The following is a 15,497-nucleotide window of genomic DNA, read 5'->3' on the forward strand; positions in this document are numbered from 1 at the left end:
GTTCATGTAGACAAGCGCATGAAACCACTGAACACTTTCTATTGTCTTGTCCAAACTATACCATTGTAAGAAACGAATGTTTTGTAGATCTACCAATAGACTATACTTTTGATATGCTTCTATACGGAAATCCAAATCTATCGATTACAGAGAATGAAAATATTTTCCATTGCATCCAACTTTATATTTTAAAAACCAAACGTTTTTTAAATTAATAGTGCCATTTTACGAGTCCCAAGAGGTCACTAGTGCTGTATATTTACATTATATTACTATGTTTTATTATGTCATTTTGCTTATGTAGTACCTATAGTATCACTAGGTCCCATTACATCTCTCTCTCTCTCTCTCTCTCTCTCTCTCTCTCTCTCATCAATAGTTTTGTTTTTAAGTTATACTATTTGACTAATAAATAGCTATACAGTGTTGTCACCCGCCAATCTATTATTTAAGGAGACAGATTTAAATAAGTATTTTCATACTTTTTTTCTGAATCCTTTTATTATTATGTATCATATATATGACATGTAAATATTGAATAAAATATTGTTTAAACTAAAGTTCTCTTGTTATTAAAAATGTTCCTGTACTTAACCAAGACCATTAACTCTCTTACTTTTTGTAATGTCACAAGTTCTATGTCAGTTATAAAAGTTCATATGATCTTTACCTGGAACATGGCAATGGCTTTGTGAATGTGAGGTATGGTGTCATTACAAAATCCTATTTTGAGAAATATAAATTGTATATAACTACTGGTTATGATTCCAGTTGAGATTTCAATTTCAATCAAATTAAAATAAATCTTATTTGTAAAAGGATTTAAAAACAAAAAAATTTAAAAGGTTGAGGTTGATTGCGATTGATATTTAACAATGTGGTGTAAAATGGTAGTAGACAAGGTATCACAAATTAAAGCCTTTCACCTGGAAGTGTATTCAACATACTACGCCATAGACTATGGCATTGGATAAAGGTTGAATTGGTACAGTTAATATCAGAATGATTTTTTTTAGTTATCAAAATGCCTACTTCTGTAACATCTATCACATTCAGGAACATGTCAATGAATATTTTGTATAAAATTCCCAATTGTTAAATTTTCATCAATTCAATGAGAATATGGTCCCCTTATTTTGTACATAATATTAATATAAGCTGAAAATCCAAACACAATCATATTTGTATTACCATTATCAAATAAACCATGTTAACAAAATAAATCATTGACTCAGTAATATCTTATTTCATATCAATTATCTCTTTTCATTATAATTAAATACATGTACATACAATGATAAAGAAGAAAAAAATCGGGACCTGAGAATTTTATGCAAATAAGTGGTTTATTCAAATAAGCGATATGCAAATAAGTGGGCTCCTCTGTACATGCAAATCATTGAATAGACAAGTTATCCAAAGGTTTTAAAAGTAAACATATGTACATATAATCACAGTATACTGCCTGGGCAACTTAATCTAGAATGAACATATATCTCTTATTATTTGTTAGTGAAAAATCATTATTTCAAAGGAATTTATTCCTTCTAAGTGCTGAATTATAATATTCTAGGAAATTTTGAAAATCAACAAATTCAGACACTCAAAGTTTCACTTAATATGCCAACAGAAGTGTTCAGACTGACAAGGTTTTATTTTATACACAAACCAAACATGTCTTACTTTAAGTGTTCTACATAAAATCAATAATTTTACAAAAAACAAACGCAGATCCAGTTTTACAAACAACCCGTCACTTTCACTTTACACACATGTAGACCAAAATAACCAGCCTTACAATGTTCTAATTTGAATAAAATTGACTGACATTATATTATTGTATACATATCAGGTATATCTTTTAATTCATCTTAGCAAACCATATTGATAGAAGATTTAATAAAGAGTTAAAATTAAGAATACAAATGTATCAGCATATTAAAAGATAGCCTTTTGTCCACTGACACACCCACAGGGCTGACTTAGTGGGGTAATTAGACGTGTCCAATATATGTGTGTTCCCGATGATGCCCCAAGGGCCGATCTTGGTCTGGTCTGTGTGGCATTTGATGCATCTTTAGACCAGTCATGGTAGAGTTCTTTGATGAAACATGCACCTGAAGGCCTGCCTTGGTGAGGTTATTTGATGCACTTTAAAACCCACTATGGTGAGGTAATTTGATACATCTGAAGGTATGCCTGGTAGGGTCACATGACCCACTCCAATTCCTGCCTTAGTTGGGTCAATTGATGCACCTGAAGGTCTGATTTGGTTTCTCTTTTGACTTTAGATGGTCACAGCTGGCATACAGAATTTTATCATTAATTAAACTTCTATCCATTAAATGGACAGTTGGTATGAGCAATATCACCACAGTAAGTCAGAACTATTTTTTCAAAACAGTACTTTTAAAAATAATCCTGACGAGAAATATTTCAGAACTTATTCAATTATATACATCTACAGTTATACAGTATACATTTTTTCATTACAGCATTCATTCACCACAATCATTACCTTACTGGTATACAAGACCAATCACCACAATCACCACCCATACTGGTACACACACCATTCACCACAATCACCGACCATACCAGTACATCAAAACAAAAATAACCATATTAAAACATCACTACAGTAATCACAGCCATGCCAATGATAATTTTACATTACAAACATATCACATAATAATGTACAAATTCCAAAGTCCAAACATTCTGGTCAGTAAATTGTGTCAAACTTGTGCTTCACAGAACAATCACACATCATTGCATTTTAGGGATTTGTGAAAGTGTCGCACAATAAACAACGCAAGTGTTTGGTTAAAGCAACCAAAGACATATTATAATCAGCATGATTGTTCATTATGGCACTATATTTCTAATGCCTTTTTGTAATTAAATGTTATTAGCCTTCAAGGCGTGAGGGAACTTTATTATTTTATAAAAATTAAAATTGCCATGACCTTTAAAATTTGGTCATAGGTCAAGATTAATGTTACTTGATTTTAGTATTACACCTTAAATTGCTTATTATATACATTTTAATACAGTATAAAAGTTTCAATTCATTCATATTTATTCCTGGTAAGTTTGTACTGTAGTAATTATATAAAATCTGAGAACTTTCTGAAAAGCATTCAGATGTCATGACCGTATTTATCCTGTAATAAGCCAAGAGGGACAACACACAGATTTTGACAAAGTGGATAGGTGCTTATTGCAGTACACTGAAATAGCATTTATATATGGGAGGGCTTATTACAAGGCATTGACTTATTGTTGAATGAATACGGTAGTTGTGTAAAAGATTACTTTATTACCTGTATCAAGCTCTGGCCAATGATCTGAAAATATACATCACATATCTACACTGCACAAAAGCAAATTCCAGGTGTTTATGAGGTATTCCCATACTTATCATGCTCCAATGAAGGGATGAAAACTTTAAGACAGTGTGTTTTTTTTCTTCAAAATATGAACTTGATAAAATATCACATATTGTCTAACATGATTATGTCACCAGAAATCAGCTGTACCCTCGCGGTACTACATACTTTTTGACTCTCTCCAATACCACTGCCATGTGCTGCTTGTACAGGCGGTCGTTACTCAGGTCCACACAACTATACTTGGCAATAATCTTTCGCACCTGGTCTGGGGCACTTTCAAGGGGAGAGAACCGGAGAAGTACAGGAATGATTGGTTTATTGAATGTCTCTGCCAGAGTTAGATCTTTCTTACAGTTGTCGCTCTGGAGGTATTTCGGAGTGATACAGCTCACAACTACAGCTGAAGCCTTCATGTTGCGTTGGATCTGGCTCTGAAGAGTCTCACCACCGACCTCCAGTAGGGTTACACTGCTGCGACTACTCTTGCTGCTGTGGCCGCGTGGCTGGGTGGTGCTAGCCATAGTGATGTCAGCCCAGCACTGAAGCCCATTGTTTTCTAACATCTGTTTGATGTCTAGAACCTTCCCCTGCATGTCCCACTGGTAGCTGATGAATACCTGAGGTTCACCTTCCTTATAGTACTGTGACTGTGTCCCTTCAGAGATCAACACAAAATGTCAGGTCAGGTCATACACAAATTATCTGATAACATTTATAAAACATGAATACACCATGCTCCACCTTGATGGATTTAACCCCTCATTGTAGTAAAAATAGGTCACTGTGACTTACGTTTTATATTTTGGTGTTGCATTCCTCAAGAATGGCATATATACACCTCATACAAAGTTTAGATAAGGATTGGTCTTCCAGTGGATATATATTGGGTTAGATTCAAAGTGTAAATAAGAATGAGACTACATATTGTAATACAGAAATATTGGATATCTATCATGCAGACCTGATTTCATCCACTTTAGTGAGAGTCATCAACAAAAGTACTGGCACACAGTCCCGTAATTACACAAGTATCTGTTTTATTACAGTCTGTCATCAACAAAAGTACTGGCACACAGTCCCGTAATTACACAAGTATCTGTTTTATTACAGTCTCCTCATCTAACACAGTTTAAAGTTAAAGATACATTAGACATTTATCTACAACTGAAATCTATATTTACCTGGTGAGACAGTGCCCAGGACCTCGAGAGGCTTGAGACCTTCCGCCATCTTGTTGAGATACGCCTGTTCCAGGACTACACCTGGAACTCGCCTCAGGGGTTTGATGTGGTGCTCCAATACATCCAGACTCTCGTTGTACATTTTGGTTTCAAAATCGACAGAAGGGCATTCACCTGTTAACATCAACAACTCTTGTAATGTAAAATAACAAACAGAAGAGCATATAACTGTAAACATCAACAAACTAGTAATGTAACTAACTGACGGAAGGGCATTTACCTGTAAACATCAACAACTAGTAACGTAACTAACCCAAAAGAAGAGTATTTACCTGTTAACATCAACAACTAGTAATGTATCTTAACCAACAGAAGGGCATTTACCTGTAAACATCAACAACTAGTAATGTAACTTAACCGACAGAAGGGCATTTACCTGTAAACATCAACAACTAGTAATGTAACTTAACCGACAGAAGGGCATTTACCTGTAAACATCAACAACTAGTAACATAACTAACCCAACAGAAGAGTACCTATTTACATTTACCTGTAAACATCAACAAATGTACTTATCTGTTTTCTACACAAAATATTTCAATAGATACAATTCTAAACATAAATATCAACTGAATTAATTATGAATTTACACAGTGAAACTTGTCTGTTTACTTATAGACTGTGTCATTATTACAGATCTATATTTTGTTTTTCCTCTCGAGATATGTGTTATCATTTGTCATGATTTTACTGTCCTACTTACCTAGCACCGCTTTCAAGGAGGCCCTGAAGTTCATCCAGACATTTTTAAACATGGCAGTGACAAGTTTCTTGCCAAGCCAGTCGGCAAACAGGACCTCATGGAAGACAAAGGGAGATGTGGTGGAAGCATCTGTCAGAAGGACTACAATTTGGGATGATGTGGCCATGACAGGCCCATTGATGAGCAGGAACTCTTCCTTGGATTTTCCTAGTTTCATGCTGTCATGGTGTAGCACCTAGGATACAAAGTAGAAAATTCATCAGACAATAGCTAGATTGTCAATCACAGTCAATAAAGGATATGTAGCGCCTCGGATACAAGGTAGATAACTCATTGTACAATAGCTAGATTGTCAATCACAGTCAATAAAGGATATGTAGCGCCTAGGATACAAGGTAGATAACTCATTGTACAATAGCTAGATTGTCAATCACAGTCAATAAAGGATGTGTAGCGCCTAAGATACAAGGTGTATAACTCATTGTACAATAGCTAGATTGTCAATAAAGGATGAGTAGCCCCTAGGATACAAGGTAGATAACTCATTGTACAATAGCTAGATTGTCAATCACAGTCAATAAAGGATGTGTTGCGCCTAGGATACAAAGTAGAAATTTCATCACACAACAGCTAAATTGTCAATCACTGTTAATAAAGGATATGTAACGCCTAGGATACAAGGTGGATAACTCATTGAACAATAGATAGATTGTTGATCACCTTCAATAAAGATAAATTAAGCTAATAAACCACAAACAAAATATGGCAGAGAACTTTTGAAAAATTTGGCTGACTATTCCTTTAACCATCATTATAAGAAATTATATGTACTTGAAAAATAACATATTTATATAGTCAGCTCCATATACAAGAGGCTTTAAAATGTTTGTTTCTATAAAAGGGACATCACAGAAAACCCGTTGTTTTTATTGACTGTTCATGTTTTATAGACTTCCAATTACATGTCTATGCTATTCCAATATTTGCATGAATTTCCAATGTCCAGCTTAACTTGACCACTCAATTTAGTCATGAACCCTCTCTTAATTTAGCATAGATAACATATATCACGTGGTTGTTTTGAAACAGGCACTCATTTCTAAACAGGAATACATGATGCATGACGTGACACAACAGTACATGTAAACACCTGTTTTAAACATCCGATTTAGTTTAAGTTGCGGCAATGTTATTTGATAACTCAAAGTAAATTCAGAATTATCAAAAAGCAAACTTCTAGGGATTTCTTTTGCCCACTTGGCCATCTTTTGTTTTTTTAACTGATGTTGTAACCTTTTAAAACCACAGACGATTCACTTGAGAGGCCATTTTTGTTTTACAGGTGTTGCTGTGTTGTACACATAATTTATCATATATGATTCAAAATAATTTCATATCTAGACTGTTAATCAATGATGAGAGATTTCCCTTTTATAAGTATTAATTAGCATCTTAATGTACATATTTCAGTGAAATCCATTTATCATTGCCCATAAGGCAATACATGTTATATATGCAATAATAAGAAAATAACAGTATAAAAATTGTTTTATTTAAATGTTCCTTTAATATCATAACTTAAAAAAAAATTATTTCTCAAAAAGATAGAATGCCATATTGGTAAAATACAAAATACCTTCACAAATTGGTTATGTATAATGCATAAAATTACTGAATGTGCCCCCCCCCCCCCCCCTCAAACTCATATCAGAAAATAACCCCACCCTCCTAAATGAAAATACATACCCTTGTATCAAAAAATTAACCTACCGTAACCCTCATTTCACAAAATACACCCTACCCTCATACCAGAGGCTCATACCCTCATATCAAAAAATTAGCCATGAGGCTAATATATTGTATTATGTCAATGTTCAGAATTCAACTTGAGAAAAAAAAACAAAACTTTTGATCTACAAAACTAATTTATCATTTCTGACACACCAATAAACTTCTATTACTATTATGAGTGATAATAATACATTAATTATACAAGTGATAGATATCTTTAAAATCAAATTAGCTTTTCATGTAAACTCCCTGATCGCTGGCTTCTGTATTTGATTAGGTGTCTGCGTGACTAGTCAATAAGCATATTTTTATGTATGCCTCAGTAAACCAGAAAATAAGTAGCGTATACATTTCATGGTCACGTTTATAAAAGGATCCTATCTATTTAAGTTTATATAAGAGAAGGATTCTTAAAATTCAAATCATCTCATTCATGTGCTAGCTAGCAACTGGTGTTTTTTTCACTAGGTAATCTCATATATGTATATATATATATATATTTACCCACTAAATTCCCTGAAACACTCCTGTCATTCAAACATCCCACTTTACACAGTTCTGATAAGGTGAACCATGTAATATGGTAACGGAGCTGTGGGCTCCCTTTGACCTGCCAACACAGGTAGTACATGCGGCAGAGAAATTGATATCCAATAACATTTATCAAAGATCACTTAGAAAATTGATAGACTGTATTGAATTGAACATTGTTGACTGAAAGCTAGGCCCATGTCATAACACAGTAGTGTTCTTCATTGTTAATCCACGAAATTGGATACCTATAGAAAAATCTGAATGAATTCACGTCACATGAACATTTATCCATAATGTCAACATCCATCTCTGAGGGAAAGGACATGTTATACATGAAGTGATAAGTAAAGCTTACACAGCTTGGACAACACAGTCACCCTGACACGAGAGTAAAGTGAAAAATCTTTTGTGAGAGACTCGTTAACAATTACCCTTATTGACATGTGACTTGTTATAGGATCATAATGTATACTTGCTAACATGGTATTAGAGGTTTTGTTGCATTAAGGCAGATTAATTTGTAGATTTGTCACACTCAGAAGTATAAATAGGGGACTAGTGTTCACCGGATCTTACTTACGCCCAATGTCATAGCATTAATTACTGTCAGATATATGGTAATTTTTTATTATCACTACTCACTAGCAACAATTTCCTTTGAAAGACACTAATTCACCTGTTCTCAAACTCTACCTACTAGTTCCGCACTCAATTAAAATGTTCAATTTTCACACAAATGTGGTATTTCTTTATCTATAAGCTAATGATTAAAGTATAAATTTATCTCCTTATTACACTGAAATAAAAAAAAAATATTGTATCAACTGTTTAATAATTTGACTTTATGAAATTATTTTATTCCAAACATGAAGCAAGAAAATTCAACTATGTTATAAATTTCAGTTCACAAATGTGCTAATTACCACAGGTTAATATATCTTGTCTAATGTTTAAATCATAAATTAATATCAACATTACACTGAATTAATAAGAATATTATATTCAACTTCTTAATTATCAATTATTTCAAAAAACTTCACTTCCATATGTACTGGCTCATACACTCCTATTACTGGGTTTTTTAAACAAACATCTACTGTAACAATTATCCTGGAGAGAGGGGGCTTGTCTAGCATACTATGAAAGGAAACCTTTTACTGAAATTATCTCTTAATATTAAAACAATGGCTAGTTGGCCACCCATGTAAACAATAGTATTGTAAAGCAAGAGCACTTTTTCTAACAACATGCATTTGATTTTGGATCTATTTAGTTACACAACCCAAAATGACCTTAAACTTTGACCTTTAATTGTTTCTGAAAATCAATGGGTTCATTCCTCTCATGAAGAGAAATAATTATAAGTATTCCAAATTTTACTCCATGGTATTGGATTACCAACTTTGTTGCATGACCCAAAGTTTATGGGACCCTTTCCTGAAGAAAAATAAATACTGGTATACCAAGTTTGATGAATATTTACAACTTATTCTGTTAACCCAATGTAACCTTGACCTTTTTATCCCACCCTCTGAAAATTAATATGTCACTCTCTCATAAAGGGAGACAACTTATGCCAAGTTTGATTATCCTTCATGGTATTTTTTTTCTTGTTGTAAATTGTATATAGTACTTATCTTATTCAACAATGAATTCCTTATCAAAGTTAATTTTGGCATATGATTAAAATGTCAATTTCAGAAATCCTTTTCATATTTAACATCTTATTTTTGAAAATTTTTCCTCAATATTTACATTTTTGTATATTGATAATATTGTATTCCAAGAAAAATCTTATTAACAAAACAAAACAAAATATTGGAAGGAGGATCAGTGCACTTTTTGGATCCTTAATTTGGACATTAATGATCAGTTAAACCTCTTTATCAGTGTCTATATTATTATTCATCATTAAAAAAGTTGATCAATGGGAGATCTAATAATTTTGAGGCTTGTTTTTTTTAACATACTCAATATCCCCTATGGAAATACCAAGTATGTTATTGATATATATATATCCGTTGCATTTTCGATTGAAATCAATAAAGAACAACCTGTCCAAACTGTCAAAAATGTCTATACAAAAAAGTGCATTATAAATATACCAGGACTAGTCTCCAAGGGTTTTCTTTGTCAAGCACTCACTTGAGGTATCAATGGGTATCCACAATGGACTCTTACATGTGGTGTGATCATTTTCATAGACTTGGCAAAGGGTAAAGCTCTAACATCGAAATAACACTGTCGCTGGACAAACATGAAAGCTTGTAACTTCAGAAGTTTTCAGCACATCTTACGACTCAAGTGACAAACATGGTATATTGAATCGGGATTGTGATCAACTCAAGGGTCACCAAGGCTCTACTGGAAACACAGATTATCTCCTTTATATCAAAATTGGAAAATATAAATCCATATTAAAAGTTAAAACCCTCCTCAATTCTCTGTCATGTACTTGTCAAATCTGTGGGAGATAGTGGTGTGTTTTGTTTGGAGACATATTTCTCTGTGACAACCTATAGTAGCTGCAGACATTGGCTCAGTATGTGAAACTCTGCCTATGTACTATACCTATAACTGATAAATATCACTACTGTCACCCTAACAGTTCATAAAAAATGGTGTATTAAGTGAGATTTTATCATCAAAAATCTTGGCACAATGAGGTGCTGTTAATGACTTCTCATTTTCTTGGCTCATTATTTAGGGACTCTGATCTCAAAATTTCAAGTAAGATTTTGTTAAAAAAGAATTAATATGGTAGAGTTCTTCTTATTCAAGTTTACCTACAGCTCAATAGAGATGAGAGGTTACTAATATGTATCGGAGGGTAATTACTAGCACTATGACTACCAAAACTATTTTCCTTTGTGAAACAACTACTAAAATATCATTTTTTGAATGTGTGTCATTTGTCAATATATAGAATTGAAGATATAGATAAGAAAACAAAAGTGTTAAATCAAAGTGACTTAACTACCATGTACAAGTCATGATATATATACAACCATGCATATGCATCATTTCAGCTTCAATCCCTTTCCACATACAATATGTCAAATTTGACATATGACGACTGTGTTTCAATACTTGGTAACTGTGATGTTTTATGAGGTAGGCCTGGGTAACATAATTTATTCCGGCTATTTCAGTGGTAAAATGTTATAAATCATGATAGTGATACCAATGAATTCACACTGTCCATTGTTGTTTACATTTCATGCCAATTTTATTTGACAAGAGGAAATTTACAACCTAGTACATTGCAGACATTTATAAATTTTAAAACTCAACATGCAGTTCCAAATATCGAAAAGTGTCAATTTTAAACCTTTGGACCACATATTAATAGCTATAAAAAGTGTGATTTTATAGATCTTGTTCGCTTTATGTTTTGTACACATCGTGTTCTGAGCCTATATAGCGTACTTTTGTATCACTTATAATTAGCTTTAAGTGGCAGTCCTGAGTGAAAACAGATAAAATTATGTTTACATGGGGAATAATAAATACCTGCTTATAACACAAGCAATAAAGTGATTAACAGATTCTTTTTTCACTAGAGTCGCAAACATTAAAAGTTATTACACCAGTGTTTCCTACCTATATATATACAAAGGTATATGTATAGGCCAACAGTAATGGAAAAAAATTATGTTGAAAAATTATAACTGATAATAATATGTATTGTTTTTTTATACATCTATATGTGTTCTTTGTTGAAAACGCTGCCAATAATTTGCAACTGTTCCTCTTTAAATTTGAGATATATAATATGATAATGATATAGAGTAAAAATATCTAAGTTTAGTGGATTCATATCTTCACTTGCTTTCAATTTCAGTGTGCAATAGCTATAGTGTGGTCAGTGTGTGATTGCTATAGTGTGGTCAGTGTGTGATTGCTATAGTGTGGTCAGTGAGCGATTGCTATAGAGTGATCAGTGTGTGATTGCTATAGTGTGGTCAGTGTGTGATTGCTATAGTGTGGTCAGTGTGTGATTGCTATAGTGTGGCCAGTGTGTGATTGCTATAGTGTGGTCAGTGTGTGATTGCTATAGTGTGGTCAGCTTGTGATTGCTGTGATGTGGTCAGTGTGTGATTGCTATAGTGTGGTCAGTGTGTGATTGCTATAGTGTGGTCAGTGTGTGATTGCTATAGTGTGGTCAGTGAGCGATTGCTATAGAGTGATCAGTGTGTGATTGCTATAGTGTGGTCAGTGTGTGATTGCTATAGTGTGGTCAGTGTGTGATTGCTATAGTGTGGCCAGTGTGTGATTGCTATAGTGTGGTCAGTGTGTGATTGCTATAGTGTGGTCAGCTTGTGATTGCTGTGATGTGGTCAGCGTGTGATTGCTATAGTGTGGTCAGTGTGTGATTGCTGTGATGTGGTCAGCGTGTGATTGCTATAGTGTGGTCAGTGTGTGATTGCTATAGTGTGGTCAGCGTGTGATTGCTATAGTGTGGTCAGTGTGTGATTGCTATAGTGTGGTCAGCGTGTGATTGCTATAGTGTGGTCAGTGTGTGATTGCTATAGTGTGGTCAGCGTGTGATTGCTATAGTGTGGCCAGCGTGTGATTGCTATGATGTGGTCAGCGTGTGATTGCTATGATGTGGTCAGCGTGTGATTGCTATGATGTGGTCAGCGTGTGATTGCTATAGTGTGGCCAGCGTGTGATTGCTATGATGTGGCCAGCGTGTGATTGCTATAGTGTGGTCAGTGTGTGATTGCTATAGTGTGGTCAGCGTGTGATTGCTATAGTGTGGTCAGTGTTTGATTGCTATAGTGTGGTCAGTGAGCGATTGCTATAGTGTGGTCAGTGTGTGATTGCTATAGTGTGGTCAGTGTGTGATTGCTATAGTGTGGTCAGCTTGTGATTGCTATAGTGTGGCCAGCGTGTGATTGCTATAGTGTGGTCAGTGTGTGATTGCTATAGTGTGGTCAGTGTGTGATTGCTATGATGTGGTCAGTGTGTGATTGCTATAGTGTGGTCAGCGTGTGATTGCTATGATGTGGTCAGTGTGTGATTGCTATAGTGTGGTCAGTGTGTGATTGCTATAGTGTGGTCAGTGTGTGATTGCTATAGTGTGGTCAGTGTGTGATTGCTATAGTGTGGTCAGTGTGTGATTGCTATAGTGTGGTCAGTGTGTGATTGCTATAGTGTGGTCAGTGTGTGATTGCTATAGTGTGGTCAGTGTGTGATTGCTATAGTGTGGTCAGTGTGTGATTGCTATGATGTGGTCAGTGAGCAATTGCTATGATGTGGTCAGTGAGCGATTGCTATAGTGTGGTCAGTGAGCGATTGCTATAGTGTGGTCAGTGAGCGATTGCTATAGTGTGGCCAGCGTGTGATTGCTATAGTGTGGTCAGTGTGTGATTGCTATAGTGTGGTCAGTGTGTGATTGCTATGGTGTGGTCAGTGTGTGATTGCTATGGTGTGGTCAGCGTGTGATTGCTATAGTGTGGTCAGTGTGTGATTGCTATAGTGTGGTCGGTGTGTGATTGCTATAGTGTGGTCAGCGTGTGATTGCTATAGTGTGGTCAGCGTGTGATTGCTATAGTGTGGTCAGCGTGTGATTGCTATAGTGTGGTCAGCGTGTGATTGCTATAGTGTGGTCAGTGTGTGATTGCTATAGTGTGGTCAGTGTGTGATTGCTAAAGTGTGGTCAGTGTGTGATTGCTATAGTGTGGTCAGCGTGTGATTGCTATAGTGTGGTCAGTGTGTGATTGCTATAGTGTGGTCAGTGTGTGATTGCTAGAGGTCCCAAGTGTGAGATTGCTAAAAACTTGTCAGTGTGTGCTCTAACTTATGTCAATGTTTGATTGCTATAACTAATGTCAGTGTGTCATTGCTATAGTTTTGTGAATATTTATCTCAAGTTAAAATTGTTTGAGGTAAAAGGCCCATATGGCGATATGCTATAGATAAAACTGTATATATTAGATTTAAATGGTCCCCTTATGCAAGTTTATAGCTCATTAAAGCAAGAACTGCTCATAACAGCATGTATCAGAGTATAGAAATAGATCAGCAGATAACTGACATGGTCCCAGCTGATGGATGTATAGACAGAATGAACAGCTCACCTCACCCTGCATTTGTGTATTCCATATGACAGATTTTTAATTTGTGTGAAATTGTACCTCCCATTTGGACTGACCAAGCCCCAGTTAAATCAATCAATGTTCTTTAACTTAATCCATAGGAAAACATCGCAGCATTTAAGGAAAATATCCTAGCTTAGGAACCTTCCTTCAATTCTGTTATTTGTCCTATGGAAAATTTTAAGTTAAGGAATTTATGTAAGTTACGAAACGTTGATGAAACTGAATCCTGACCTTATTATATATGAATTAATTTATATATGCAGGTTTGAGTTATGTCTTACCTGCAGATTTTTCTTCTTCAAGTCGGCTTTAAGATTCTGTGCGAGTCGGACATCTGCTGGATCATACACCAGATAGATGACATCGGGTTTAGCACGTAGAGCACGCGCGCGAAGATGCCAGTTGTCTTTCTGTTTGTGTTCCAAGTCCAGCGTGATGAGAATCTGCTGCATGATCTTTTTGCGAACAACACGACTATCGATCCCAAGGTGTTGAATCATGTCATGGTCTGTCAATGACATTAGCAGAAATCCATCCACCATATTTTCAGCCAAACTTTGACGATAAAATTCCTTTATTCCCAAATTGAAGAGCCACTCCTGTAGGTCACTAGCACTCCACTGACATATCTTCTTTTTTTTGTACTCCTCTGTGAATTCTGTGTCAGGTGGTGGCACAGGTGTAGGGGGAATATTCATGGAGGCATATTTTTCTAGTTCCTCCATAATACCCCCTATAACTACTGATGTTTTCTCTGCTAGACTCTTTTTCACATGGTCTTTACTTAAATCTACTGCATGTTTTATTAATAAGAAGTAATCTTTAGGAATTTCTGTGTTGTCTAAAGATGAGAAGATGATGGGAAAAATGGCTACAGAGTGCGGGTCTTGTCGTCGTCTTTGTAAAAGTGTTTTACTTTCATACATTGACACAGGACATGAAAAGTAACTTGGGGAGAAAAATAGAATTGAGGCACGACATTTTTCCACTGCCTCCATGCGCAAAGAGAACCACACAGGGCTGTCTGTGTTTTTTTCGTCCTTATCAAACCAAATATCCTCTGCAAGATTGTTTTCCTTTAGCTGTCGCACTGTGTCCACCACAAATTTCCTCTCTACAAACCCAGCATCAGGGGAGTAAGAAATGAATATACCTCTCTTCATCTTTTTTGTTTTCTGAGGGGGTGCCACATGTGGTGCAAATTCATGGCTATGTGTAATGCCTCCTCCCTCAGCGGCTCGCTTGTTACTGTCCATGTGTTGTGTATTAGTGGAATCCTTCAGAGCTTGTTTTGACACAGCTTCTCTGGCTCTGTCAGGTTGAGAACGAACATTCGACACAGAATCAAACTGGTTGATATCTTCTGTCTTGTCTTTGATTTCCACCGTCACGGAATTTTCAATCACATCTGACTGTTCGGTATTCATGATTTAGGATATGCGAAAACAATCGGCTTGTTATGTTGGCTTGTGTACTAGGACCTAGCCTTTGTCTTATAGAATACTACCTGGATCTGTTACCTGCATGCCTGCACCAGTCCTGAGACATGGTCGCTTACCGACTTCCAAGTACATCTCGGCAAGCTCTCATCATGACATCGCATTGTACATTACACCGTCAAGGAATTCATCATCTATGCCATCAGATTAATACGGTTTCATCAGATTAATACGGTTTCATCAGATTAGATGCTTAAACTGGTCTTCTGCACTAATTAAACTCAAAG

General features: G+C 35.4%; 1 protein-coding gene across 3 annotated transcripts; it reads right to left on the minus strand.

The window, feature by feature from the left end:
- Positions 1 to 622: 622 nt before the first annotated feature.
- Positions 623 to 15,433, minus strand: LOC117325837. 3 transcript variants are annotated; one of them, XM_033882329.1, is made up of 6 exons: positions 14,053 to 15,433; positions 5,340 to 5,574; positions 4,575 to 4,750; positions 3,561 to 4,051; positions 3,327 to 3,350; positions 623 to 2,301 (listed from the first exon to the last, which is right to left on the minus strand). In XM_033882329.1, exons 1-5 carry the CDS (start codon positions 15,196 to 15,198, stop codon positions 3,332 to 3,334), a joined length of 2,067 nt encoding a protein of 688 aa, XP_033738220.1. In that variant the 5' UTR covers positions 15,199 to 15,433; the 3' UTR covers positions 623 to 2,301; positions 3,327 to 3,331. The 3 variants fall into 3 exon arrangements, with proteins under 3 accessions (XP_033738220.1, XP_033738219.1, XP_033738218.1); XM_033882328.1 differs by having other exon boundaries at positions 623 to 3,350; XM_033882327.1 differs by having other exon boundaries at positions 623 to 4,050; positions 4,577 to 4,750.
- Positions 15,434 to 15,497: the final 64 nt, after the last annotated feature.

This window comes from Pecten maximus, chromosome 4 (genome assembly GCF_902652985.1).
Source record: "Pecten maximus chromosome 4, xPecMax1.1, whole genome shotgun sequence".
In the NCBI taxonomy this organism is placed as follows: Eukaryota; Metazoa; Mollusca; class Bivalvia; order Pectinida; family Pectinidae; genus Pecten; species Pecten maximus.

Coding starts and splice junctions, on each gene's coding strand:
- LOC117325837 (XM_033882327.1), bottom strand. CDS start 15,198: ATGAATACCGAACAGTCAGATGTGATTGAAAATTCCGTGACGGTGGAA. Junction 4,751..5,339: donor CTCCTTGAAAGCGGTGCTAG/GTAAGTAGGACA, acceptor TGATGTTAACAG/GTGAATGCCCTTCTGTCGAT. Junction 4,051..4,576: donor CCTGGGCACTGTCTCACCAG/GTAAATATAGAT, acceptor TGATCTCTGAAG/GGACACAGTCACAGTACTAT.